Genomic DNA, 27,735 nt, shown 5'->3' with positions numbered 1-27,735 from the left:
ATGTTTAAAAGGAGCGGTACTGCTTACCCACCAGAAGCTGCTGCAGAGTGCAACGCTGTTTTCTTTGGATGGCTTTGGCCGTTAAAACGGCACTGTTGGTTCAGAGGCGAGCGTTTGATGAACACAGTGTTGTGAAAGCGCAAAATCTGTACCAGCTTATCGTAAAAATTGAAATGAAATATGGATCTGCTGCAAGGTTGTCCTCACACGCACTCTGACCGTTAAGCGAGTTGGAGGGGGGGCATGCGATTCTACAGCTAGGAAAACGAAAGTGGACACATATTAGGCTCAGTAATTATTACGCTCAGAGTGATAAGAAATGTGATGGCATCATCCTGGACACGGGGTTCTGTTATGTCGGTCGAGATTATAGTTTATATGTTGTAGTTTAAATGAAAGCAGCACTGAACCACTGAACCCCAGAACCACAGAACCCCAGGTTCTCTTGGTTTGCTGCAGTACAGATATAAGTAATGATGCAATCTAGCATCATAGCAGGGAAGCTAGTCCAGTGATAAATGATCCAAATGAGAAAATGTGAACTTTCAGCTGGTCAGCGCTAACAGTGCACACATTGAACAATAAAGGAAATTGCACACGGCTGTTCAGTTCATGTCGCCACACACCAACCGGGTTCGTTGTACTCGGTCAGTTCAGAGTGCGGCTGGATCTGGTGTAACGTCTGGTTGGCTACTGGGTCAGCCTGGGGTGGCAAACCTAGAGGAAATCCATTGTGGTTTTGACGCCGGTCAGCAGTGCGTACAACGTCGTACAGGGCTGTGAAGGCCTCTCGTTGGAGGATGGTTGGTTGGTGAATGAGAGAAGACACATTTGGAAGTCTGCATAAGAACTGATCCCATGATCCCAGTCAAACCTTTTTCATGGTCAAAGAGGGAACCGTCACACCCCGAGTGTAAATATAATATACAAATATAGAGGTAAAGAAATGCGTTCCACTCGGTCTTTGGAGTAAACCAAATGTGTGATCGGATACACCAAAAGAGGAGTTACAAATTCGCAATTGTCCCATTACCTCTGTGTGGAAATCAAAACTGGACCGTCCGCTCTCGCCAGGTGTCCTCTGCTTGGGGATCAGGGAGAGGTTTGTTTGTTGCTGTGCCTTGTATGCACTCCACCAGTCTCCCCCACACAGCTGTTCTGAGCACGCTCCCAAAGGTTGCTTATCTTCACAACAATATCATTGAAAAGTGTCTCTCCCTCTCTCTCTCCCTCTCCCCCTCCCTCTCTCTCTCTCCCTCCCTCTCCCTCTCTCTCTCTCTCTCTCTCTCTCTCTCTCTCTCTCTCTCCCTCTCCCTCTCCCTCTCCCTCTCCCTCTCACTCTCTCTCTCTCCCTCTCAGGTGTTCCCCCAGTCACTGTGAGCATGGCGGCAGGTGCACCCAGTCCTGGAGCTCGTTCCACTGTAACTGTTCCTCCACCGGATACAGCGGAGCCACCTGCCACAGCTGTGCGTAAGCCGGCCACCTCTGCTCATGCTGTGTGTGTGTTTGTGTCCGTGTGTGTGTGTTTGTGTTTGTGGGTGTGTCTTTGTGCAGTGGTTTGTCACGTCTTGTTTTACTAGGTTGGCCAAAGTAGGGCACTTACTTTTGCAGGCCAGGCATGAATTGTGAGCGGTATAGCCAGAGATCCCCAGTGCGTTTCCAGCTATCGATTGTTAGAACTCCTAGCAGCAATGTTTCCGTTGTGTACAGAGTTGGCATTGACTTTCATCATAAGGCTACAGTGACTGGACCTCTCCTTTTCTTGTCTTTCAAAGCCCCTTAAGATTATTGTGTTTGTCGTTGTAATAACCAGACTGGAGGTACGCTATAGCCCTCTACTTCTCATTTCAGTCATCTGAAGACAGTGCCGATTACACGTGTAGCAATACTGACGTAATGGCCATTACTTTCTCTTCAGACCGATGAGAGCAACACTTTTCCGAGCAGCTCTACCAATTCGCCCTCACTCTGTGGGCTCACCCAGGCAGGGCAGCAAGCAACCCTGGTCTTACTGGCATAATCCGGTTCCAGCCCTTGAATCGTCCTGATACCCCAATCAGTTCCAATTAATCAATGGGTCAGTCTTACTTTCTTTCCTTGTAGCAGAGATTGGTCCCTAGGTACAGGAACGTTCCTTCACCCTGGAGACATTAGCTTTGTTCGAAATCGTTCCCTATCACGGATATAGTGGACTATATAGGGTGCTCGCCACTTTGTAGTGGTGTTCGAATTCTCAGTGGTTAATTTCATGCACCATATAGTGCACTTAAAATTCCCAAAATTTGAGTGTACTTACGATGTACCCTACATGTTACTCCCGTATACCACAATGCAATGCGGTCGTGTTTTTCCGGAGGAGAAGAAGAAGCTGAATAACCGCGAAAACGAATACATTTGATGGAGGAGTCTCCGGCTTTCGATTAGAAATGTCAACAATTTATTTGGGATTTAACATAGAAAATGTAACATTCAAAATTAATTGAAAAAAACTTGAACAAGGAAATGTAACATTCAACATCAATACAACCTCCAAGTTTCCTTGTGAGTGCCCGGTTTGTGTACATGATGTGGGCGCGTCTGTCTCGTCACACAAATACCCGGCGCATTCACTGACGCAAATGACGTTTAGAAATGTTCAGCGTAGTGTCCAAATTCTCGTTTGTTCGTTCCCTATATAGTGCCCTATATCATGAACACTATACTGGGAATAGTGGGTGAGGGTATAGGGAACGATTTTGAACACAGCTATTCTCCCTGCCTAGGTAGTGCCTCGGCCTAAAAGCAATTAGTCAATCGGGAGAGAGGTGACAGCTGTGCCTTATCCCAGGTACAGTCAGCTGGGAATGACAATATACTGTCTCTCAATTACCTCCAGAAGCCTCTCAAAGTCTGTGGTGGTTTCTCTGTCCCGGGGGGTGAAGACTCTGCCCACTCTGTGGAGAGAGCTTTGACACAAGAGAACCTCCGCACCCCACTACACACAACGGACTACACTACACACACTATAGACACTAGAGCTGTTTATATTTTTCTCTCCAGCTAATCATAACAGCTTCGAGCATTCATAAGGAGCGAAACATTATATTTTGGCGGGGATAATGGAACTAAACATGCCCTTTATTCTAGATATCATGCAAACAACGACAGAGGAATGAAACATTTGTGTCATCTTACTATATTTGTAAGATGACACATAGCTTTAAGGAGCTAAACTCTTTGCATGAACCTATCTATACATACGGTCACAGCGATAGAGCTGTCATCCTAGACCTCAGAGACCATTCTTACGTTCACATCCTGTTTCTCTCTGCAGATCAGTCGAGCTAAGAGCCTGAAAGTCTCTGAAAGTCTCTGTTGTTCTTTGACTTCCATCCAGATTTGACGAGAACGGAGTGTCACTTAGTTATTTGTTTAAATGTCTAAATGTGTCTAAATGTTATTTAGTCTGAAAAATTTAAATTACTTGAGATAGCGCATATGTGGAAATCAATTGCTGCCCCTCCAAGGCCAGACTGATATTCATGAAGAAGTTGAATATCTGTATGGTTTCGCCTTTAGAGCTCTTTCTCAGGGACACCTTGTCCTTCATCTCGGAGACACTGAGATTTGAACCAGTTTCCCTCTGTTTGCCACATGACCTGCTCTACATCTAGAGCTAAGGCTTTATGAAACTAAACCCACGAGAACAAATCCTCACTGTTCTTCCCGTTTGATACACATCCCTATGTCTGGTCCTGAAAGTTTGAACTTCGATTTTTTCGTCACCTCTCTGCCACAGACCTTAGACATAGACCAAGCAAGAGATTGAGAAGAAAGGGACAACAGCTACTGAAGGGTGAGGACACAAAGAGAGAGAGAGGAAACATCAAGAAAGGAGTGGCTTGTCCATCATGATGACTATATGCTCTGTAAGGTGACCTTGGGTGTCTTGAAAGGCGCCTCTAAATTAAAGGTATTATTATGATTATTATTATTATTATTATTATTATCATATCTTACAGGGAGGAAAGGCCAGACTGCTGGCTTCCCTTACAGTTGTTTTCAAATCTATAACTATCTATAGGAGACTATAAGAGAAGCACTGGACGAAGTATTATCTATTCTGATTGCATCAAACACAAAGGGGGGCTGGTGATGGAGGAGGAGTGATGTTGCAGGGGCCTCATTGAGTATCATTGATTCGGGGTGTCCTCGCTCCAGTGGCGACGGTGTCTCTTGGGCTCGCCGCCAACTGATTCTAATCCAATCTGCGTAGAACAAGAAACCTCCACCAACACAACAAACATCACAACGATACACTCTAACACCAATCCCCTGGTGCTACTTTAATTTACTCTTACATTTGAAACAAAGTTTGGGTCATGGTAATGATTAAAGAAAACTATACTGATCGATTTGTCATGAGGCTGTTTATCAATGTGCACCAATCCACCAATAAGGAGGTGTGTGTGTGTGTGTGTGTGTGTGTGTGTGTGTGTGTGTGTGTGTGTGTGTGTGTGTGTGTGTGTGTGTGTGTGTGTGTGTGTGTGTGTGTGTGTGTGTGTGTGTGTGTGTGTGTGTGTGTGTGCGTGCGCTGTGGTTCCCTGGCTCTGTGTGTGGCACCCCTTCCCCCAGTGAACACAAGTCAAAGGTCTGGTTAAACCTAAGTGGCAGAAACGTAACAATCCCTGGACTCTGCCAAGCAGAGCGAGCAAAGACAAAGGTTTAGGCGACGCCTACACAGAGAAACCTCCCGTAAAGTTCCCGTACAGCGGCCGGTGAAACGCCATAAAAGCAGAAAAACACTGTATTACACGTATCCCCTCGAAGCTTCCCTTCGCGGAGTTAAACCAACCAATCGTCAGGGTGGGGGGCTCGACAGCCAATAGCCGCCCCCCCCCCCTAGTTGGCTATAGGTCGTCTAGCCCCCCACCCTGACGATTGGTTGGTTTAACTCCTCGAAGCTTCACCTCGAGGAGTTAAACCAACCAGGCTGCTCCCGGGCGGCTCCTGCCTGGAGCGGTCGGGAAACGTCCTCGATCAGCTCGAGATCCTCCAGAGGCCGCTTCGTGGTCGTCGGGCTACGCTGCCTCCTCTCGGCTGAGGCCCGCCAAACACAGCCTTCACATTCTGCAGAAGACTCTGACAACACCTCACTGCGAGCCCTGAGTCTGCCTGCGTTCCTCCCGCCAGGCGCAGGTGTTGCCCCTGGAGCCGTAGTACTAAACAGACGTATTATCAGGATGTCTCAGTGATTACTGTCTGCAACAATAGGAGACCAATCCTCCGATTCCTTCCCCCCCCTCCCAGCCATATATGGGCAGTCATGTGAGGCATACCGACACCAGGGCAACCGATCTGGACATTATCACGTAGACATCGACGGCAGTGGACCCATTAAACCCCAGCTCATCTACTGCAACATGACAGGTAACGCACGCACGCACACACACACACACACACACACACACACACACATATAGACATACACATACACAAACAGACACACACACACACGTACAGACACACACAGACACACACACACACACACACACACAAAGCAAAACTTTATAAAACCTTAGGGGAAGCAATTTCTGGTAGAGCCGGTATAAATTGAGTGGGTGTCTTTAACTTCTTGGCTATCACATTTGATTAAATCTGACTATGCTTCTTTATTTGCATGTCAACTCACACGTGTACACATATACACACGCAAGCACACACACACAGAAGTTCAACTTCATACAAGGAAGACATTTTTTTATCTTTGACATCCTGACTTAATATTAATTCTTACCCTGCATATTTATTTGCACGTGTTGTTAAACCTATACACATACACAACCAAACAAATTGTATTCACCCTTAAGCGGCAAACTCTATTTGTCACTCAGGATGTTTACCTTCCTCTATCACTTCCTGTTGTTGTTGTTGTTGAGCAGAGGACCAGACGTGGATGGTTCTGAAGCACAACAACACGGAGCTCACCCCCCTCCGGCCGCCCCCATCGGGGGGGCCGCATCACGCCTCCTTCGACTACGCCTCCGAAGAGGAGCAGCTGACCGCCATCATCGGCCAATCAGAGCACTGTGAGCAGGAACTGTCCTACTACTGCAGGAAGTCCCGCCTCCTCAACACACCGGGTAAGACCGGTTCATGGGATGATGTTAATCTAACCCTACCTCCTGAGCCACATGGCGTCCAGACAATTCTGGGCGGCACAATCGCATTCAATTCTAACAATGAGAAACGGCTCTAATACAATTAAACAAAAAAAATCGAAAAGAATCCCAGCACCTTTAATCGTGCCCATAATGGCGAACGCAAGCTGCGTCCACCACATCCAGCGTGTTTGAAGCCCCACACTCACATCACACATTACCAACGTTTACTGTACTGGTAAAAGCAGCCCTTCCTCCAGAGCTGAATCCACTGAGCCTACATCTACTGAACTACTCTGAGCTCTGAGCTGCAGGAGGTCAGGGCTCGTGCTGTCAGGGCCTCTGCGTCACTGAGAACATCACAATAGGTTTATGGCAAAACTTCTGAAGGGAGGCTCGTATACGAACCTGAACCACAGCAAATAAAATCAGAGAAGCTTCTTTATATAACCGTCCAACAAGGGAAGCAAGTGATAAATTATATTGCTGCAAAAAATAAGCAAATTGAAAACACAATGTAATATTTATTTTTAGTCCTGGTGCATTCTGGGTAGACAGCTGTTCCTTTTTAGGAGTTCATCATCTGCCCGTCTTCACAGAAACCTCTGAGAAAGACGAAACAAAGAGTGGATGCCTTTCAGGAATAAACAAACACAAGGAAACTGATGTTCACTTCTGAATGACCTGTGTGGCTTGTGGCTACTGGGGTAAAATCCTCCTTATCGTGAGAGCTTGCCTCATTTATTGTAATCATTCAGGGCAAAGTGTGGCAGAGCAAATATTGAGTCACACTACAAAACTCAATCACATCTTTTTCACACTTTAATGGAAGGCTTATCTTTGAGGAGCTCAAAAAGTAGCACAAAACCACTTGATGAAGTGAGCAGTGAAGGGAGATGGCACAACACAGCACTTGCCTTTGCAATGTCTGTGTTGTCAACCTAGACTCTTTCGTTGCCGCTTGAAAAACATATTTTGCCTCAGTTGCCACACTCCCTGTGGTGCTCAGACTCTAAGAAGAGTCTGAGCACAGTGTTCCATCCAAACAGTGGGGAAACAATTCTCTGCTGCTCTAGTTCATGTAGAAAATCTTGTTTTTTCAACATCAACGAATCTTCTATGATCTTCAACATAATCTATGCTATTTTGTCCCTTTGTTTTGCCCGTCAACTTTGTTAACGTTCTGCTCTGAACACGCAGCGCGATATTTGATTGACAGCCCTCCTCAGCCCCCCTCTCATTCATTCTGAATTGTAGTCAATAGACCTCTGAAGAATAAGTCCCGCCTCCGAGGATTCGGTTCGCTCAAATGTCTATGGGAAATAACATGGGGTTTAGAATGATCGTAGGGCTACCTAACAAACTCTGTAGGTGGCGAAGAAGTAAAAGCTGCTCACGTTTGGAACTACACACTTTTCCCATCTAGATTCCACTCAGGTTTTGGATTGTCGGTGCCGTTAAAGTAGTTAACTATAATGAAGAAGCATTAACGGCACCGACAATCTTCAGAATGAATGAGAGGAGGGCTGAGGAGGGTTGTCAATCAGGTTAGGCGCGAGAGACTGTGTTTTGTGCGGCCGAAGTTATTCCCCCCCTCTCGCTTGCAACGAGGTAATGCTCTCGAGGAGCTGCTTTCCTCGCTCGGGGAGCAGCGCTCTGAGTGCGCGCGCTCACTCAGCCCCAACAACTTGCGGGGTGGTTTGAAAGCTTCCTGGTCAGGGCAGCACCACATCCGTAAGGCTAGACAGTAAGCGGTAGGCCCTTTCCATTTCTTGGGCCATCTTTAAGAAGTACCACTAGAGAAAATGTTCAGCATTGGATACTGACGGAGTGAGGAGTCTGGTGGCCCTCCCTCCCACTCGGACCCCCGACGTGGGGCTACTGACCAGTACCCGAGGCGGGCAGCGGTCCCCTAACACGGTCTGTGTCTGCCTCTGTGTCCTAGAGGGCCCGGCCTCCAGCTGGTGGGTCGGGGGTCCGTCTCCAGGGGCGACCCAGACCCACTGGGGGGGCGCGGTGCCGGGCAGCCAGCAGTGCGCCTGCGGCCTGCAGGAGAACTGCCTCCACCCCCGGCACCTCTGCAACTGTGACGCTGACCAGCCACAATGGTAACACGCACGCACGCGCACGCACGCGCACGCACGCACGCACCGACAAACACACAGACACAGACACACACACAGACACACACATGCACGCATGCACACGCACGCACGCGCACAAGCACACACGGACAAACACACAGACACAGACACACAGACACACAGATGCACACGCACGCACGCGCACACGCGGACAAACAGACGCACGCACGCACGCACGCACGCACGCACGCACGCACGCACGCACTCACGCACGCACGCACGCACGCACGCACGCACGCACGCACGCACGCACGCACGCACGCACGCACGCACGCACGCACGCACGCACGCACGCACGCACACACACACACACACACACATACACACACACACACACACAAACAGCTTATAACACATGGCAAAGTACCTGCTTTTACTGTGCCATGTTTGAGTAGCATGGACCGTAGTTTAGTAGTAACGAGTATCCATACTTCCATGGTATTAAGATGGCGAATGTTAACACTTCCAGATGTTTACATTGAGAGTTAGAATGCCCCCGCCTCCTTCTTCGCCACTTCCCTGTTCAGGGCAAACGACTCGGGGCTGCTGACCAATAAGGAGACACTTCCCCTCCGATCTCTGGTGCTGGGGGACATCCAGAGGCCTGGCTCTGAGGCCGCCTATAGGGTCGGGCCCCTACGTTGTCACGGCGACAGTAAGTCATATCTTATAGAGTTGTGGAATGGGCGGAGGTTATGGTTTGGAAGGTCATTTGTATTAGTCATTTGTGTGTTTTTTTCTTTTCAAGAATGAATGAATTACGTAACATATGAGCAAGGGATGCTCCTCGATTCATGTCATTTTGATATTAGATTATACGGGATAACACGTATTATAAATGGTATTTTTAAGTAAATGTGAAAAATAAATACATATATTTGTGTCGTCTGGTTCGAAAAATCGAAATGTACACAATAATGTTTAGACACAAGTAAATAGATAAAAAGTTATGATGGTTAGTTTAAGCAGCTATATTTAAATAGCTTCAAAATAATGCATTGTGTGTATGATGCATTTCCAAACATTTATTATTTGTAATTATAGGCTTTGTTTCCCCAAGTAAATCATTAAAGAGATTCTTAGCAGGATCAATCAAGCTTAATGAAAGAGCCTAGCGAGTTCTGCTTCAGTTATAAGCTAATTAGCAGAACAGTTGGTCCATTTGTATGTTGTATTATTAATACTAAAGTCAGCATCAATGAATGTTGTGTCTACATTTTAAATAAAGAGACACAGAAGACATTCTGACTGTGCTTTTGCAAAGTTGGAACGTCTTACGTTGAACGCCACGCACCAGGCACTGCATGCATGTATAAATATATATATATAGTATATATTTATATACATATGGGGATGAAAAGGTAAGTTTGATTGTATTTAACCGTATAGTACAGAGTCCACGGTGCATGTATCGGTTTGCACACAAAAAGTAGGCTATGTTAATCAGTTAATGTAGAGTATAAATAAATAAACAAAATAATATAAACCACTGGCATCAATACAAGAATTTAAATTGGAATATCCACAGTGAAGAGATGCTTGCAGTCTATGAGTTGCAGTCGAGGTGTCTTCTCTGGATATCCGGGCGGAGGACATAGAGTCCCTAGGTCTGTGTTCAGTGTTCTCTAGCATGTCAACAAAAACACACACAATCAGCTAAACATTCTGGCTGGTTGAAAGTAATTTATACGTGGAAGCGAAACCCCTTCGCAGCGAACTGCCGTGATTCATGGCGCATGGCCAACACCTACCAGAAATTGCTGCACTGCTTTCTCCATAGGAGAACAATGGAGGGGTCCATGGACTATCCAAACGCATCTCAATAAACACATTGAGGAGACAATGCGACAAGGCAGGCAGAGGAGAACAAATTAAACGGCTGACAAACAGCAACAAATTCTCCTCGCTGCCTTCGGCAGCAATATGCAGCTGATTCTGGCAGCGGGTCGAATGAAATCCCTTAAACAATAGCAGCAGATGCGAGAGCCTTCTCTGTGCTAGAGACTGTGTATAAGTGCTTGACCTGCCATGCACTATTACTGCCCGCACAGACAGTTATACCTGCCTCACACAACAAAACAAAAGAACAAGGACACAATGTCTTGCCCTCGCTGCAGACTGCTGGCCATCTAGAGCTTCAGAGAGATGCCTTACTGCGAATTTAATTACGGCAGACTGGAAGACAAGAAGCCGGTTGATTTTACGCTGATGGATTGTCGCAAGTGATCCTATTTTGCCTCAGGCGCTGCAGTGTGACATACTTTTACCATATGCTGCTGATGCAGTCTTTGTTGAAGTTGTATTTGAATGACTATTCAATAGGTTATATTTTATAGCCGGCACTACTGTTGGTGGGCATAGTTTCGATGGGCGGCTGGAAGCAACGCTATCCATGTTGTCACCTTAAAATTGAAACACCAATAAACAATGTTGAAGCACTTATTTTGTGGATCGAACCCTTACCACACCTTACCGACACAGACACATACCTAAACGACCCGTGAGTTTGTGCACGGTATCATCCCGAATATGTAGAGATAAATCAGCACTATGGCGCTACAAACTAGGGATGTGTTTCTTTGTTTGCCAGAGAGCTACTGGAACGCAGCGTCCTTCGACACGGAGACTTCCTACCTTCACTTCCCCGCCTTCCACGCCGAGCTGAGCGCCGAAATCTCCTTCCTGTTCAAGACCACCGCTTCCTCCGGAGTCTTCCTGGAGAACCTGGGGATCAAGGACTTCATCCGCATTGAGCTCAGCTGTAAGGTTAACCTCCCCCCCAGACCCTAACCCTAACCCCCTCCTCCCGGGCCACACACATCACCTGTACCTGTACCATTGATGGATGTACGCTCTCGCTATTAGGAAAAGTAGAGGAGAAAACAACAACCTGAATGCTCATTTTGAGATATCTCAGTTGTGAATCCATTTTGGTAAGAAAGGCACTAAAAGTGGACCACTAGTGTTTAAGACTACACTCCATTACTGGGGGTCACTCAAGGTTTTCTTACGTCGAACAGAGTATTTACTCTTTCATACCTTTAAATTCTAATCAAAACATTTGTTTTGGTTGCTATTCCATCTTTTCCTAAATGGATGAGCGACATTTTAATCCAGCCACTTTCTAGGCTTTACTTTCCCTGAACCAAACTATGTCTGTGATTTGACAGAGACGTTTTAAAACCACTTGGCCTCCCTCACCCTCAGTAGTGGGGTTCCTGTATTTGACGGAGGAAGGAGAGGTAATGAGCCAGAGAGGTGTTGCAGAGAAAGGGGGCCAGATGTTTGGTGTGCTCTCTTTTTTTTTCATATTTTTCACACACATCTTTCAATTCATTTTGTGCCTCCAGTCAATCTTCTTAAAGAGACCATGATTTGTAGAAAGGATGCCTGCCGGCGGCAGTGAAGGCATCACAAACTGTACTCTTCTGGCCCTGCTTGGTTTTCTAGTGTTGTAACAGCGCTGCGTGTGCGTGTGCGTGTGTATGTGTGTGTGTGTGCATGCGTGCGTGTGTGTGTGCGTGTGCGTGTGTGTGTTTATGTGTGTGTTGCATGTATGGCCGCCATCTCACTACTCAGCTCTGACAACAAACACTGTCTTTCAGACCTTTCTGTCAGCGGAAAATCACAAAATCAATAATGGGTTCACCAAATGGATTATTTTGTGGTACAGGCATTGCGATGTCGTATCAAATGCTTTGAAGACACATTTGAACACTTTGAAAGTCAAATTGAACCATTTGTCCGTCTCTTCGCTATCATGCAGAGATGTAGCGAGACGATGAGACGTTGAGGGGTAGCGGGACAGGGACATGTGTACGGTTGAACTTCAACAACATCATTCCTTTCAGGGACAGTGGGACATTTGGCAGCTCGGTGTAGATAAACTGGGATGCGACACATATTAACTTTGAAAAATTATCCCTGTCCAATTAACTATCTTTTTGCAATCAGCACCTTTTCCAAAAGGTTAAGCTTAATGGGGCCGGCATTAAAAATAAGATATACTGTGATTCTCTTTGGATGAAAGAGTCTGCTGAAGGACTGACATGTAAATCTACATGTTGAATGACAGCTAGTGGTGGCGATGAATAAATAAACAAGTAACCTTCATCGTGCCATTGTCCTGATTATCAGTGTGCCTGATGTTAACAAAAGTTCAGGGTTTTCAATGATCCACGCTGTACCTTGTCAACGCAGATGTGTTTGTGTCCCCCACCATTAACGCCTCAAAGGCCTACACATGTCCACAGTCAGTAGGGCAGGAAGTTTCACCGCTGTTGAGCTCTAGAGCAGACCCAGCATTGACTCCAACAGGAAGAGGGAGAAACAGCAGAGTCAGCCTCACACAGACGTCACAGCCCTGAGTGTGTGTGGCTCAGGGGGTAGAGCCGGTTGGCTGGTGACCGGAAAGTTGCTAGTCAGTGTCGAGTGTCGAGGTGTTCCTGAGCGAGACGCCTCACCCTGACTGCTCCTGTCCGTCACCTTGCGTGGCTGACTCCGCCGTCGGTGTGTGGATGTGTGCATGAATGGGTGAATGTGAGGCCATATTGTGAAGAGCTTTGAGTGGCCACTGGTTAGAAAAGCTCTGTATAAATGCAGTCTCTTTAACCTCTTTGGTTCTCCCTCTCCGGCCTTTCAGGCCCTCACACGTACCTTTACCTCCTCCTCTCATCTGACCAGTCCACCGCAACCCTCCTGGTGTTCCCCCGGCCCCTCCACTCGTCTGTGGGTCTGCCTGTCCCCCTCCCCTTCCTCCCCCTCCTCCCCCTTCCTCCCCCTCCTCCCCCTTACTCCCCCTCCCCTTCCTCCCACTCCTCCCCCTTACTCCCCCTCCTCCCCCTCCTCCCCCTTACTCCCCCTCCTCCCCCTTACTCCCTCTCCCCTTCCTCCCCCTCCTCCCCCTTCCTCCCCCTCCTCCCCCTTACTCCCCCTCCTCCCCCTTACTCCCTCTCCCCTTCCCCCCCCTCCTCCCCCTTACTCCCCCTCCTCCCCCTTACTCCCCCTCCTCCCCCTTACTCCCCCTCCCCTTACTCCCCCTCCTCCCCCTCCCTCCCACTCCTCCCCCTTACTCCCACTCCTCCCCCTTACTCCCCCTCCCCTTACTCCCCCTCCTCCCCCTTACTCCCACTCCTCCCACTCCTCCCCCTCACTCCCACTCCTCCCCCTTCCTCCCACTCCTCCCCTTCCTCCCACTCCTCCCCCGCACTCCCACTCCTCCCCCTTCCTCCCCCTCCTCCCTTGAACCTTCCCCTTGTCTCCTCTCCTTCCTCATTCTCACTCTCTGTTTTATAAACCTTTATTTGGATTCACGCTGGTCAATAAACTGTAACATGCAAGACGTTCTATATGTTGACCCCCCGAACACAGACGCACACAATCCTAAACCCCCCGAACACAACACAGATACAGAAGAACAAAAAGCTAAACAGAACAATAAACGACCAAACACACTAAACACACAAACACAACAATCACACAAACACACAAACCCAACAAACACACAAACACGACAAACACACACACAACAAACACACACACAACAAACACGACAAACACACAAACAAAGCAAACACACAAACCCAACAAACACAAACACAACAAACACACAAACACACAAACACAACAAACACACACACAACAAACACACACACAACAAACACACAAACCCAACAAACACAAACACAACAAACATACAAACCCAACAAACACACACACAACAAACACACAAACACAACAAACACACACACAACAAACACACCAACACAATAAACACACAAACACACACACAACAAACACACAAACACAACAAACACACACACAACAAACACACAAACACACCAACACAATAAACACACAAACACAACAAAAACACAAACACCCCAGTACCGACCCCAACGTCTCCAGAGCCCCGTCTGACCCTCTCTCCCCCCTCCTCCCCCCTCCCTCTCTCCCCCCTCCTCCCCCTCCCTCTCTCCCCCATCTCCCTCCTCCCCCTCCCTCTCTCCCCCCTCCTCCCCCCCCGTCTCCCCCAGCCTCCACCCAGGTGGTCTTCTCCTTCGACGTGGGGAACGGCCCTCTGAGGGTGCGGGTGGACGCGGGGGTCCCGCTCAACGACGACCGCTGGCACGCGGTGCGGGCCGAGCGCAACGTGAGGGAGGCCGCGCTGCGCGTGGACGCGCTGCCCGCCGCCGCGCTGCAGGCCCCCGCAGACGGACACATCAGCCTGCAGCTCAACAGCCAGCTCTTCATAGGTGGGGGGGGGGGGTCTGTGTGTCAGTGTGTGTCTGTGTGAGTGTGTGTGTTTGTTAGGTATGTGTGTGCCTGTGTGTGTGTGGTTGTGATGGAGTGTGTGTGTGTGTGCCTCTTTGTGTCTCTGTGTGTGTGTGTGTGTGTGTGTGTGTGTGTGTGTGTGTGTGTGTGTGTGTGTGTGTGTGTGTGTGTGTGTGTGTGTGTGTGTGTGTGAGGGATGTGTGTGTGTGTGTGTGTGTGTGTGTGTGTGTGTGTGTGTGTGTGTGTGTGTGTGTGTGTGTGTGTGTGTGTGTGTGTGTGTGTGTGTGTGTGTGTGTGTGTGTGTGTGTGTGGGGGATGTGTGTCTCTTTGTGTCTTTATGTGTGTGTGCGTGTGTGTGTGTGTGTGGCCTCTGTGCGTCCTGTGAAATGGTAATAAAGCCCTCAGCTCAGACAACAGCTGTAAGGCAATTATGTGTTTTAGCACGCGGGCTGCGACCACGCATGGAACCACACAGACACTTACTGTGTGACCTCTACGCTCCTGATAGACACTCCAGTCCGAGCAGAAGATAAGAACTGCTTCTTTCTGTGAGCCCAGTTAATCTTTCTTAAAGGAGGTCAGGATTTATAGGAATTCAGCGCTGGCAGCGGGGAACGCTTCAGAAACTCTATGTTTCTCCAAACCAATCTGGAAAGTGGAAGCGGGCCCCCCAAGGTTCCTCCGGCCCCCCTGGCCCCCCTGGCCCCACTGGTGTTGCTACGGCCCTGCGATGCATCTCCCTATCAGCCTTAGGGCTCCACACGGCTACACAGACTTCGTACAGTATAGCTCTAATTGCCGCTCTATTGCCGATAACAGAACCTCACATATGCCCTGGGCGCTCGTGCTAAGGTGTGCAGCTGTTGGGATGATGAGATCCTTTGTTTATTATTAATGGTCTCACTAAATAACAATACATTAGTGTACACATATAGCGTCCGTCTAAGATGTGCATGCATGCATACTTAAGTGGGTAAGAGTATTTGTATAGGGCTGGATCCTCTATGTATATCGCTTTGTCCGTGCTCATTTGTCCGTCCACTTACTAACAACTAGACTGCCCCCCAGGGCGTTCTGTCCGCCAGAAACACACACTGATACAATTCACCACACATTGAAATATCTTAAGTTAACTCCCAGTCACACAAAACGGTGAACCAAATCAGGGCTGCTCTTCGATTGGATGAATAATGTGTTTCATGCCGTTCAGTTTTTGCCGTACAGGAGAACACTAATCCCCTACAGCCGTCCAATTTGCAACTCGGAGGCAACTGGGTGTGATAATATAGGTGTTGCTGCACACTGAGAAGCCCCCTCAAAATAACCAACCCTGTCTGGTGTGTGTGTGTGTGTGTGTGTGTGTGTGTGTGTGTGTGTGTGTGTGTGTGCGTGTGCGTGCATCTGCGTTTGCGTGTGTGTGTCGATTTTTGCATTCAGGATGAATCATTTAGTTTAATGGAGAGGGTTTTGTGATGAATGAATAATCGCTAGCAATATTCTTGGAGCAGTTATTACACTCACCGTAACATACAATGTTCTCCTCCTGCTGAAGACTATCATTAAGTCCTGGACACATATTTCCCCCAGTTAAATACATTTGTTCACGGTGTCCCCGTCGACTTCATTATGTCCCCCTCCTCAAAGGCCAGACTCATATACTGCAGGGCTGTTCACTAGCTGACCGTCTCCCGCTGATCTCTGGACCAGAAATCACAATCCATTCTACATTATGAGGCCTTGTCAGCGCAAATATTCTGGACGGCACTTCTTAACTGTAAACACACATTATTCCAGGGAAAATCAACAAATGATGATTGGGCAGAGGTAGAGGGAGGCAGTTGAATATTGATTGTGTGCTGCGTATTGATCGGCCAAAAGTGTTAAGCAAACACTTCTATTTGAATAGAGATAGAAGTGACTACAGACGTTTCCCTCATATGGGCAAATCTATTTTGCGTTGTGTTCTCCGAGGATTGGAATAGATTTAGGGGAAGGACTGTGAAATGGACTGCCTTCACAGATTTTGACGTTCGCTTGACTTGCGTCGTCCGGGGGGGAACAAGTGGCTTGCACATCATTACTTTAGAGAGCCATGTTGATTACTGACGCAAAGTCTGTACCGATTCACCGTGATGGGGCTAGGCAGAGAGCGCACAGGTTCTTATGGTTCACCCACGAGAGGGTGTACTTTAAGGTTTTGCACATAGTTATAAACTTTGAGGTACCATGATTTCAATGGTATCCCATTCACGTCGTGCGACTGTACCTTGAGATTAGGTGTCTCAAAAAGTTTAATTAACGGCAGAGCCCAGGAAGGGGCGAAGATCTATTCGGACCAATGGGATAGCACCCAGTTAAAAGCTCACCTCGCCTTCTCAGACTAATTTTATATTCAATTTAGGTAGTGCTGGCATAGCCAACATTTCCTTGCCTTGGAGGGAAATCTTCAGAAATCTTTCGACAGAGTAAGGGTTTGTGATATTTTTTTAAAGTCTACTTATTTTACTAATTTCAAAAGTGCTTAGTTGTGTCTTTGGAATATCAAATGACAGAAGTTGGTGTGTGTGTGTGTGTGTGTGTGTGTGTGTGTGTGTGTGTGTGAGTGTGAGTGTGAGAGAGAGAGAGAGAGAGAGAGATGCTGCATCTGTCAAAAACAATGTCAAATTGTTTAACCAGTGCACAGAGCACAATGCGTTCCAGAAGATGGAACTGGTGAAAGAATTTAAGTAAATAATGTGGCCCAGTCTGAATGTTGGAACAGTTGGTCATGTACGTGTGAAAAGACTGGCGAGGCTGCTGGGAGGAGAATCGTGACGATTTGTATCTCGTTTGAACCGGGACCTCTGTGAACAAGAGGTTACATGTTGAACTTGCAGGACCGTAACAATGGTTTGGCTGTGTGCGTGGTGCATTGAGGGCACTGCAGACTGTCGCGTTGAAGGTCCATTATTCAGCGGGACAGACGTCAATGCCATCTGCTCTCCCGTCGCTGTCAGCATGTTTCCGCGCCGGAACTTTTTCATATTTCATACTTTTTCAAACGATTTTTTATTTATTATTTTTGCCACATCACAGCCCTGTCATTTAAAACTCCCTGCGCTGTCCTGTCAGAGTGCTGACGGCAGAGAACCGTGGCCCTGGCTACCGAGTGGGCGTGCGGCGGATCGCTCCCGCGGCTGACAGCAACACAAGCTAAAAACGAAGCTCCAACTGACAGTCGGCACGCCTCCCCCACACGCTGCCAACACCAGACAGGGTGGATAGAGAGATCCACAGTGGTTCCAGAGAGGAGGTGTTGTTCAACATGTTACCCCTACACTCCCCAGGGGGGGCGGGTAGCTCAGACAGCAGCAGCCGCAGCAGGTAGAGCGGGCTGACTTGTCACCGGAAGGTTGCTAGTTCGAACCCCGGCTCCTCCTAGCTGAGTGACGAGCCCCTGAGCGAGACGCCTCACCCTGACTGCTCCTGACCAGCTGGCTGTCGCCCTGCGTGGTCGACTCCGCCGTCGGGGTGTGAATGTGTGAATGAATGGTTGCAAGTCGCTTTGGACAAAAGCGTCACCAAAAACCCCTAAATGTAAACGTTAACTATTTTGTGTGTTTGTGTAAACAGCCAAGTATTCATTAGTTTGTTTGTACCTCGACATGTTTCGACTACTTCCTGCAGTCTTCTACAGGTACAAACGAATGAATACTACTCTGTTTACACAAACACACAAAATAATCCTAAATTAGACTAAATTAACCTTTGTGATTGTCATTGTGGATGTTCCCAGGCGGCACGGCGTCCCGGCAGAAGGGCTTCCGGGGCTGCCTGCGCTCGCTGCAGCTGAACGGGGTCACCCTGGACCTGGAGGCGAGGGCCGCCATCACCCCGGGGGTCCGGCCCGGCTGCCCCGGACACTGCAGCACCTACGGCGCGCTGTGCGTCAACGGGGGCCTCTGCCAGGAGAGGCCCAAGGGCTTCGCCTGTGACTGCGGCCCCTCGGCCTTCACTGGAACCTTCTGTCACCAAGGTACACCTCGCATGTACCGTCACATTAAGGGTGTTTAGCAGACGCTCTTATCCAGAGCGACTTACAATAAGTATAATTGTCAGAAGAAAGAGAAACAACAATATATCTCTGTCGGGACAGTAAGGATGTTCATAGTGCCAAGCCTTAACTATCACTAGGTTAACACATTCCCCGAATGCAACAAAGATAGCTAGGATAAGATGCTACACAACTAAGTACTATAACTAAATACGATACACAATAAGTGCGTACATCAAGTGCCATGGCGTACAACATACAGTAAGTGGGGGGGCGGGCTGTGCAGAGTCCAGGTGAACTCGGACCAGGTGAGTCTTGAGTCTTCTGCGGACGCTGGGGAGCGACTCTGTGGTCCTGACGTCGGCAGGGAGCTCGTTCCACCACCGCGGTGCTAAAACAGAGAAGAGTTGTGACTTTGATGATTGACTTTTACTTGCTCTCAGCGAGGGCGATACCAGACGTCGAGCTGAGGTAGTTGTGCAGAGCGCTCGAGCTGGGATGTGTGGTTTGGTGTGTGATTTTTACCCTTCACATGGCCTGAGACCAGTACATGACTTCCTTCCCAAGTTCCTTCCTAACCCAAGTCACCCGGATCAGTCACAAGCACACACACACAGTTTGAGGAAGAGGGGGAAAGATGTGTAAAGCACACTTTTCACCGGTGGATTGGGGGCCCTCAACGTTGTCTTCCCGTGGAGAGAGCTTCTCTATTGGAGGGGAATTGGAGCGGGCGCTTTAGGACTCTCTCTCTCTGCCTTGAGGGCACTCTGGAGGGAAGTAGCAGGTGGATTCCCGGCCCTTGTGCACACCGCCCACCACCCAAACAGAGACAGAGTACACTGCCTGTGCAGGTAGAATGGGACCCCGAGGTTTACGCATGCATAAAGAACCGGCAACAGGCAACACAACGGCAACACAACGGCAACACAAACGACAGTTGCTGCACCTCAACAGGCACACTGCTGCATTCTTCCGACTGAAATACTATAACCATAGGAGTAAAGACCAGAAACAATAAACTAGAACTTTAATGCAATGCTCGTTCTTTCTAAAGATATTGCGGAAAACGTTGAAGAAATGTAAACACCATACACAAACGCATACACGTACACACAGAAACAGCATGAATTTATTCTTAAACTATGTAGGATTGACCTCATAATTGGAGTCTACCGTGAGCTAGCACGCTTTGGAATTCTGTAAATCACGATTAAGGTATCAGTAATCCAGAGGCGTTTACGTAACGAGGCAGCTGCCCCAGAATGCATCCAGAGTTTAATCCTCAAAGTCAGTTTGATGTTCGAGTGAGTCACCACTTGGCGAAAGATCTGCCTTCGACGCAGATCTAAATGTGTGTTCAATAATTCACGAGGATGCTACGGTATTGCGGCGCCATGTCAGTATAGGATGAAGAAATCTCTCTCTTGCATTTTAAATGACATTTTATCAGGCTACTCTAGCGTTGGCATCCGGTAAACACTATTCTGACATTCAGAGATGTCACTTCCTCCAACTGAATAACTGCAACATAAATATGGTGATTACTAAGTGTCTTTGAGTGACATTAAAAGCATAATTTGTATGATTGAATTTGACATACATTCACTATGACGTGGTGAAACGAACCACTACATAACACATCGCTTTTTATTTTACTTTACAAAATGTTTTGTGAAAAGGAAAAACCTTGGCCACACAGCGGGAGTCACCTTCATAAAACAAAAAAACCACCCTGCATTTTAAATCTTTACACTTTGCAAAAACATAATTGCTTGATAAAAGATTGACGTGTTTGAATGTATTTGATTAAAGTCTCACCCGGCACCAACGAGGTGCGTCAATCAGCCGTACAATAATAATAATCAAACAATAACGTAACCCGCTGACATGTCCTCCAGAGCTGTCGGCCAGCTTCACGTCGGCCACCGCGGTGCGCTACGCCCTCCGAGAGCCCCGGCACCCGGGTAGGAACCAGAGCGCCCTGCCCGCCCCCCCGCTCCCCGCCCTGCCCCTGAGGGGGGAGGAGGTGTCCCTGAGCTTCAGGACCAGCCAGAGCCCCGCTCTGCTCCTCTACGCCTCCTCGTCCCACCACCGGGAGTACCTGGCGCTGGTCCTCAGCGGAGAGGGTAGGACTGCCTTCGGTTTGGCCTTGTGGTTGTTCGGCCCGGTGTCTAAAAAATGCCCTGCATGAATATAATCCACTTTCACTCACCATCACATGCTATCCACTCAGAACACGTGATGGGCTGGACATGGTAAACACTTTAGAAGTTGTCTGATAATAGAGAAGGAGGATATGTGATCATGGTCGATATCCGCTAGGCTTCCACTTTTAGTCTCTCCTTCTTTCTCCTTCATCTCTTCTCTCCTCCCCTCTCTTCCTCCCCTTCCATCCCCTCTCCTCTCTCTCCGCCCCTCTTCTCTCTGAACACCACCTGTCTCCTCCCTGTCTGTGTGAAGACAAGGTGGAGGTGCGGTACAGGCTGCACAGCGGCAGAGAGGTGGAGTCGGTGAGGAGTGACGTGGCTCACCTGGCTAATGGCCAGCTCCACACAGCTTCTGTCAGGAGGCGGGCCGACACCGTATCCATCCAGGTCACACACACACACACACACACACACACACACGCGCACACACACACACACACACACACACACACACACACACACACACACACACACACACACACACACACACACACACACACATGTGCACGCAAACACACACACACACACACACATGTGCACGCAAACACACGCGCACACACACACACATGCACACACAAACACACACACATGCACACACAAACACACACACATGCACACACACACTCACACACACCCGCACACACACACACCCACACACACTCACACAAATTCTGCACCCACACACACAGACACACACACACGCACATACAAACACAAACACTTGCACACGTATACATTCGGGTATGCACACACTATGGAAAGATTCATTCCTTTTGTTTTTATCAGGTTAAGACTTTCTCTTTCACATTCAGGTGGACCAACATGCTAGAGAAGACTTCAACCTGTCCTCTGATGTGGATTTCAACGACTTTGAGTCTCTGACTTTAGGGAGAGTGCTAGGTAAGTAGAAAAAATACACTGAAAACTAATCATTCTATGAATAGAAAGAATTACTTAATATATTGATTTTGAATAGTTTATTGCCAGAGGATTAAAGCCCCGTCTGTTCTCTTCAATTCTTTCATCCTAATCCCTCCAGGCGCGATACTGTGGCACTAGACACATTTTAAAGTCGGTTAAAGATGCCAAGGCAGAAAGCGATCCCTCGGGGCTTTGTTTATTGAATGAAGTGGCCCTGGCTCAGAAATAGTTATGATGGCCACTTTCTCCGTGTGATCAGAGCCTAAAATAACCCTGGCTTGGTCCGGCTTAAAACAAAAACATTCTCCAGACGATGTTAACCGATTGTTCAAAGCGTAGAATCCAAGATACCGTCTTAGCATGAGGATGAGAGCTTACAGAGACAAACTGTCTCTGTAGGATCAGGCCCTGCGTCGGAGCAGAGTGACCCACGATGGCACCAGGGTGTAGCCCCTCCGAGACCCCCCTGTTATGGGTGCTCAGCACCTCCCATGCTAAAGGGGTGGAGGCCCCTGGGGGCTGGGGGCCCCTGTGGGCCCCTGTTGGAGACACACAGAAGGGCCATCATAATCCAGTACACTCTGAGGCGTGAAACTCCACAGCCAAACAAAGGACATACCATTGTAATCTAATGTTAACATTTGCATTTAAATGGATTACATGCCCAAAGTTAAGTGACCAAATGGATATTTGAATGATGAAACCGTCCGCCAACTCCAGCCTACAACCACAGGGAAGCCGAAGCCTCTCTGGGTCATTTAGCGCTGGAGCCACCGGTGGGTGGCGGGCTCCGGGGTAAAAGTTGACGTGTGTGTGGTTAGCGTGTCGCCCGGCCCCCACCTCCGCCTGCCGGCCCGCGGGAGTCCGACCGGCAGTCAGACATTAGAACCCAGTTAATTCTCTGTCACTCCCCGCCTGCTGGGCCATCCATCAGGCTGACTAATCGAGCTAGGGTGGATGGAGACACCAGAGACCCGGAGGGAGGGAGAGGGAGAGAGAGGGAGAGAGAGAGAGAGAGAGAGAGAGAGAGAGAGAGAGAGAGACAGAGAGAGAGAGAGAGAGAGAGAGAGAGAGCATCCACACACCGACGGCGGAGTCAACCACGCAGGGCGACAGCCGGCTCGTCGGGAGCAGTTAGGGTGAGGCGTCTCGCTCAGGGACACCTCGACACTCTGGGAATCAAACCAGCAACCTTCCGGTTACCAGTCAACCCACTCTACCATCTGAGTTACTGTCGCCTGTACATGACTTTGAATCATTATCAAAAGGACAGTGTTGTGCTGCTCTTTATTTTGCCCATCAGAGGCTGGCGTCGTCCGATATGGGAATTTACCAGTGTCCCGCGGGACGGGACAACAATTCCGTTGTGTTGTCAGAAAGGCTGCGAGTGTTTTGAATTTATTCCTTGTTGTTCTGCCGTACTGCCGACTACATTCTTAACATCATATTGTCTGGAATTGGTTTGGACTTATGTGAACATATTCTTAGACATTACATTTTATGTATGTTTGTCATTTATAAGAACAGAATAGCAGCTCTTGGAAAAGCATGGATTTTCCTATGGTGTCAGATGAAACCATGTGTTTACAATATTCCCTCCCTGGAGCTAAAAGGAGATGCTTTGCTTTGCATTTGCATCCAATAGAAAAAAAGGGAAAAGCTCTGTGACAACATGAATAATGCAGCATCTCAATCGGATGGGAGTACGGGGTCCAGTGTGTTGACGATTCATCCTCTGGCCGTCCTCTAAACGGCTCCAGGCTCCAGGCTCCAGGTTCCAGGCTCCAGGCTCCAGGCTCCAGGTGCTGATTCATCCCTGCTCCCTCTCTGTCTCCTCTGCCGGGCTCAGGGTCTTCTGAGATGGACCACGAGATGGCTCTGCTGGCCTCCAGGGGGTTCACGGGCTGTCTGTCGGGGGTCCTCTTCAACTCCATCAGCCCGCTGAAGGCCGCCCTGCTGCACCCGGACACGGGCCACGTCAGCGTCAGCGGGCCCCTGGCCCGGTCCCGCTGCGGGGCCCCCCCTCCAGCCAGGCCCTACACCTCCCAGACCACCCACTCCCTCCCAGGTGACTAGGGCGAGCAAAAAGATAGTCTGCGTGCGTGCCTGCCTGCCTGCCTGCCTGCCTGCCTGCCTGCCTGCCTGCCTGCCTGCCTGCCTGCCTTCCTGCCTGCCTGCCTGCCTGCCTGCCTGCCTGCGCGCGCGCCTGCCTGCCTGCCTGCCTGCCTGCCTGCCTGCCTGCCTGCCTGCCTGCCTGCGTGCGTGCGTGCGTGCGTGCGTGCGTGCGTGCGTGCGTGCGTGCGTGCGTGCGTGCGTGCGTGCGTGCGTGCGTGCGTGCGTGCGTGCGTGCGTGCGTGCGTTTGGCGTGCGTGCGTGCGTGCGTTTGGCGTGCGTGCGTGCGTGCGTGCGTGCGTGCGCCACTTATGTTCAATTAAACTAATAGCACGCATTTGGGATATATTCCTGTAATTCCCATTCTTCCTATTATCTTCTGTGATCTTGGGATTTGCTCATTGTTGTTCCGGGACAATAAACGCCCTGTGTACTGTGTGTACTGTGTGTACCTTGTGTAATGTGTGTGTTGTGTGTTTGTGTGTTGCGGTCACAGACCTGTCGGGCTCCGTGGGCCCCGGCCAGCCGCTAGTCAACGCCATCCGGAGCGAGTCGGCCCTGATTGGAGGTACCGTAAGACCTGGTTCATCAACCAATTAGAATCCTCGCGCTGAAATCGATTCCTTGGATTGATTTGTTTTCAGAAGGAAATGTTTCAAAAAAGGAAATGTTATTCAGCAAAGAGGCAGAATATGTTTAAAGCACGGAAGAGCTGCATAAGACAGAGTCATCAAATATTATGTTAAGATGAAAACCACAAAGCTTATTATGATTTCAGCTGAACAGGATCGTATTACCTCTAACAGAACAGTCCTGTACTTGCTTGCTTCTCTCTTTAACCTCAGACTAAAAAAGTTTTTTTGTGCGGGAACATGTTTGGAGGAAGTCTTAAGTGGTTGAATAATATCAATCAAATAAAAACTAAATCACAAAAGTATTCTGCCCCCATAGCTCTTAACATATCTATGCTTTGGTTGATTCAGCAGCACACCAAACACTTTAATGGATTAACAAATATGTTATCAGAAGGGAATAAATGTTTATGCAGCATTCATCTTCAAAGCAATGTCCTCATTTATTTGGCTCATTCAGCATTCAGTGTAAACGCCTAATCCACATTTTGAAACGGTTGAACATGAGCAAGTGAACGAGAGACATAGTCATGAATAGACCCCAATTCTTGAATAAATGTTCTGCATCCACCGGGGGAATGTGAGACTGTGAACCCGAGTCATCTGCAGGCTTGTGTTTTATTGCTCTGGCATACGTGTCTGAGCCCTCCTGATCAGCGAACCAGACGTGGGCCGGTGAATCACAAACGTTTATCAAAGACGGGCCGGATTTCATTATCCACCAAGATGGCTGCCGCTGATAAGTCACACGTGTGGTTGCTGTGATTGGTTGTAGGTCTATCCAATTTTGCCCGCTGGTATTGCCTGTTTTAAATTTAAAAAATAACACAGAGGTTCCAGCTTAATACATAATTGCAAATTGGTCAGGCGATGTCAGGCTAGGTTGATTTAGCGTGCAGGACTAATTGGAGACCGCATTAAGAGTTGGCCTCACACTAGGTCAAATGCCAACTTCTATTTTGCTCAAATATTATTCATTATTAGTGAAATAATGGAACCGTTCAGAAGCTTTCATACAACAATGTCAAAAATTGCTTTCTTCTAATAGTTAAGCACTTTATCCATGATGATCTCTCACAAGGAACGTTTCGGCTGGTTAGCTGTGTATGCATACAGCTCTTAGCCTGAGGTATGGACAAACCATATACTTTGTGTTTCTAACATCATGGTGATGCATATTGAAAGAGGATTGCAAGCAGGCAGAATTCCTGCTGGAGCTGAAATCACGACAACACAGGTGATCTATGGTCCACGTTGCCCTCGTTAGTCGATCTCCATCGCTACCTCCATAAAACATGACAAACGTGAACATATTCTTATCGCTTTAAGGTAATAAGCCATATCGTAAAATGTGAAATGATTATGGCTGAGCTATAATTAACAGCGTGCTTGAGGTTGTATGTCTCATCTGGGGGAGGGATCACGGCGAGATGTTAATTCTAATCGAATCCATCGTTAGCTGTTCCAACACATTCTCACTCCGAGTTTGTCAAAAATCAACACTTCTTTGGGACTTTTGGCGTTGAAACCCCCTGCGTCGAAAGAAGACGACCAAGGTCACCCTTTGCGTCAGCAGTTACCGCCAAAAGCCCCAAAAATGCGTCGATTTTTGACGAAACTCGGAGTGAGGACACGTCGGCTGTTCTGACGCGGTGGTCCTCTGTGTTCTGCAGGCCTGATCGCCGTGGGGGTCTTCGTGGGTCTGTGTGCGCTGGCCGTCGCCGTGCGACTGCTGCACCGGAGACGAGACGCCTGCCGCGGGCCCGAGACAAAGGGGGCCCCCTCAGGGGAGGAGGCCCCCCGGGAGTTCCCCTTTAGCGGCCAGGCTGACTCGGAGAACGACTCCTTTGAGAGCCCCAAGGAGTTCTTTATTTAGTGGCCCCCACTGACCCCTCCACTGGGTGCTGGAGAAGAGGGGCGGCTGCCATGCGGGGGCCCCCAGATATCCACAGAGAACAAAACAGCAAAATAAACGTCTCGTCCCCTGGGATCAGGGAAACGGCGAGCTAAGAACACAAACAAAGAAGACCGTCCTTCTTGTTAGTTGTGTTGTGTATATAGTGTATATTAATGTAATGATCACTGTAAATGTGACCAACCAATGTGCTGGACTGTGGTATTGAAAATGGTATTTGTCATTATGGAGTATGAGTATGGCTAGAGTGATAAATATTCTAGTATCTATTCGGTGAACCAGAAAATTTGCAGTTTGGGCCACAATGATTGACTCTAATGCAAATACAGAAGCACATTCAGAACTAATAACGTATACCGTGATGTAAAATACTTTATTTATTTAAATGTCTTTCTCTCAAGGTTTTACAAGGTATCAATGTCAATTGTGCTTTGTGTTTGTTTGTGTTTTGTGTGTGTGTGTGTGTGTGTGTGTGTGTGTGTGTGTGTGTGTGTGTGTGTGTGTGTGTGTGTGTGTGTGTGTGTGTGTGTGTGTGTGTGTGTGTGTGTGTGTGTGTGTGTGTGTGTGTGTGTGTGTGGTACCCTCAATGAAAAATGGGACTGGACATTTTTTTATATATATATACCTTCTTTTCTCATTTCTAGTCAAGCTATAAACAAAAAAAAAGTACAAAGTTTTGGTTTGGCTGTCACCTTTGTGTCTAACTGTATTTGTTGTAAAGCTAAACTGTGTTCGTCTGAAAGAACGATTTTTGTATTCTGAGGTTAGCCACAAAGGGCACAAGAAGAAAAGATAGGTTCTCAGCAAAAAATATGTCAATATGGAGCAAATCTAAAGTTAGCTTTCTCTGCTGACATTTTCAGCATGCCTCGAAGATCAACAGGGACATTAAATAACCATTCTCGTTCCCTTACCAACAACAATATTTTGACTTCCTAGATGTAAGCTAGCCGTTGATTTGAAGTATTTGTTTGCGATTGACTTGCTTCATACGTTTATTATTGCAGAAAACACTAATTGTCCACTTAGACCATGTCCAACAGAAGCCTATCTACCCCTCATCTATCCCGTTAGTCTCGTATCGATGTCACTGCAAAAGCAGCACAGAAAAGAGTAGACTGCTTCTGGAACGTGGCTGGAAAGAACTGGATTTATATACTTCAAAGGCAGACTTGGTATTTCCTATTTTGTTTTGTTGTGACTATATTGGTCAGGGTTAACCCATGATATAATTCTGGGTTGATATAATAATAATAATTTTCAATAAAAATAATGAGTGAAGAATTAAAGAAAAAACATTGATCCTATCCTTTATTCCACAAATCCAGAGTTGTGTTTGAAGTCTCAAAAAAGGATTC

The 27,735-nt window shown here is 48.1% G+C and overlaps 1 protein-coding gene across 1 annotated transcript; it reads left to right on the top strand.

Moving 5' to 3' along the window:
- Positions 1-26,914, top strand: LOC130392832 (contactin-associated protein-like 4). Its single transcript, XM_056603321.1, has 16 exons — positions 1-16; positions 1,075-1,102; positions 1,360-1,466; positions 5,290-5,409; positions 5,922-6,122; positions 8,086-8,248; positions 8,812-8,939; positions 10,875-11,045; positions 14,320-14,538; positions 18,333-18,572; positions 20,489-20,716; positions 21,051-21,184; positions 21,610-21,697; positions 23,568-23,786; positions 24,327-24,398; positions 26,136-26,914. Exons 1-16 carry the CDS (start codon positions 1-3, stop codon positions 26,336-26,338), a joined length of 2,337 nt encoding a protein of 778 aa, XP_056459296.1. The 3' UTR covers positions 26,339-26,914.
- Positions 26,915-27,735: the final 821 nt, after the last annotated feature.

Source organism: Gadus chalcogrammus, chromosome 12 (assembly GCF_026213295.1).
Source record: "Gadus chalcogrammus isolate NIFS_2021 chromosome 12, NIFS_Gcha_1.0, whole genome shotgun sequence".
In the NCBI taxonomy this organism is placed as follows: domain Eukaryota; kingdom Metazoa; phylum Chordata; class Actinopteri; order Gadiformes; family Gadidae; genus Gadus; species Gadus chalcogrammus.
The sequence above is the reverse complement of the archived record's forward strand: the minus strand, read 5'-3'. Positions and strand labels throughout refer to the sequence as shown.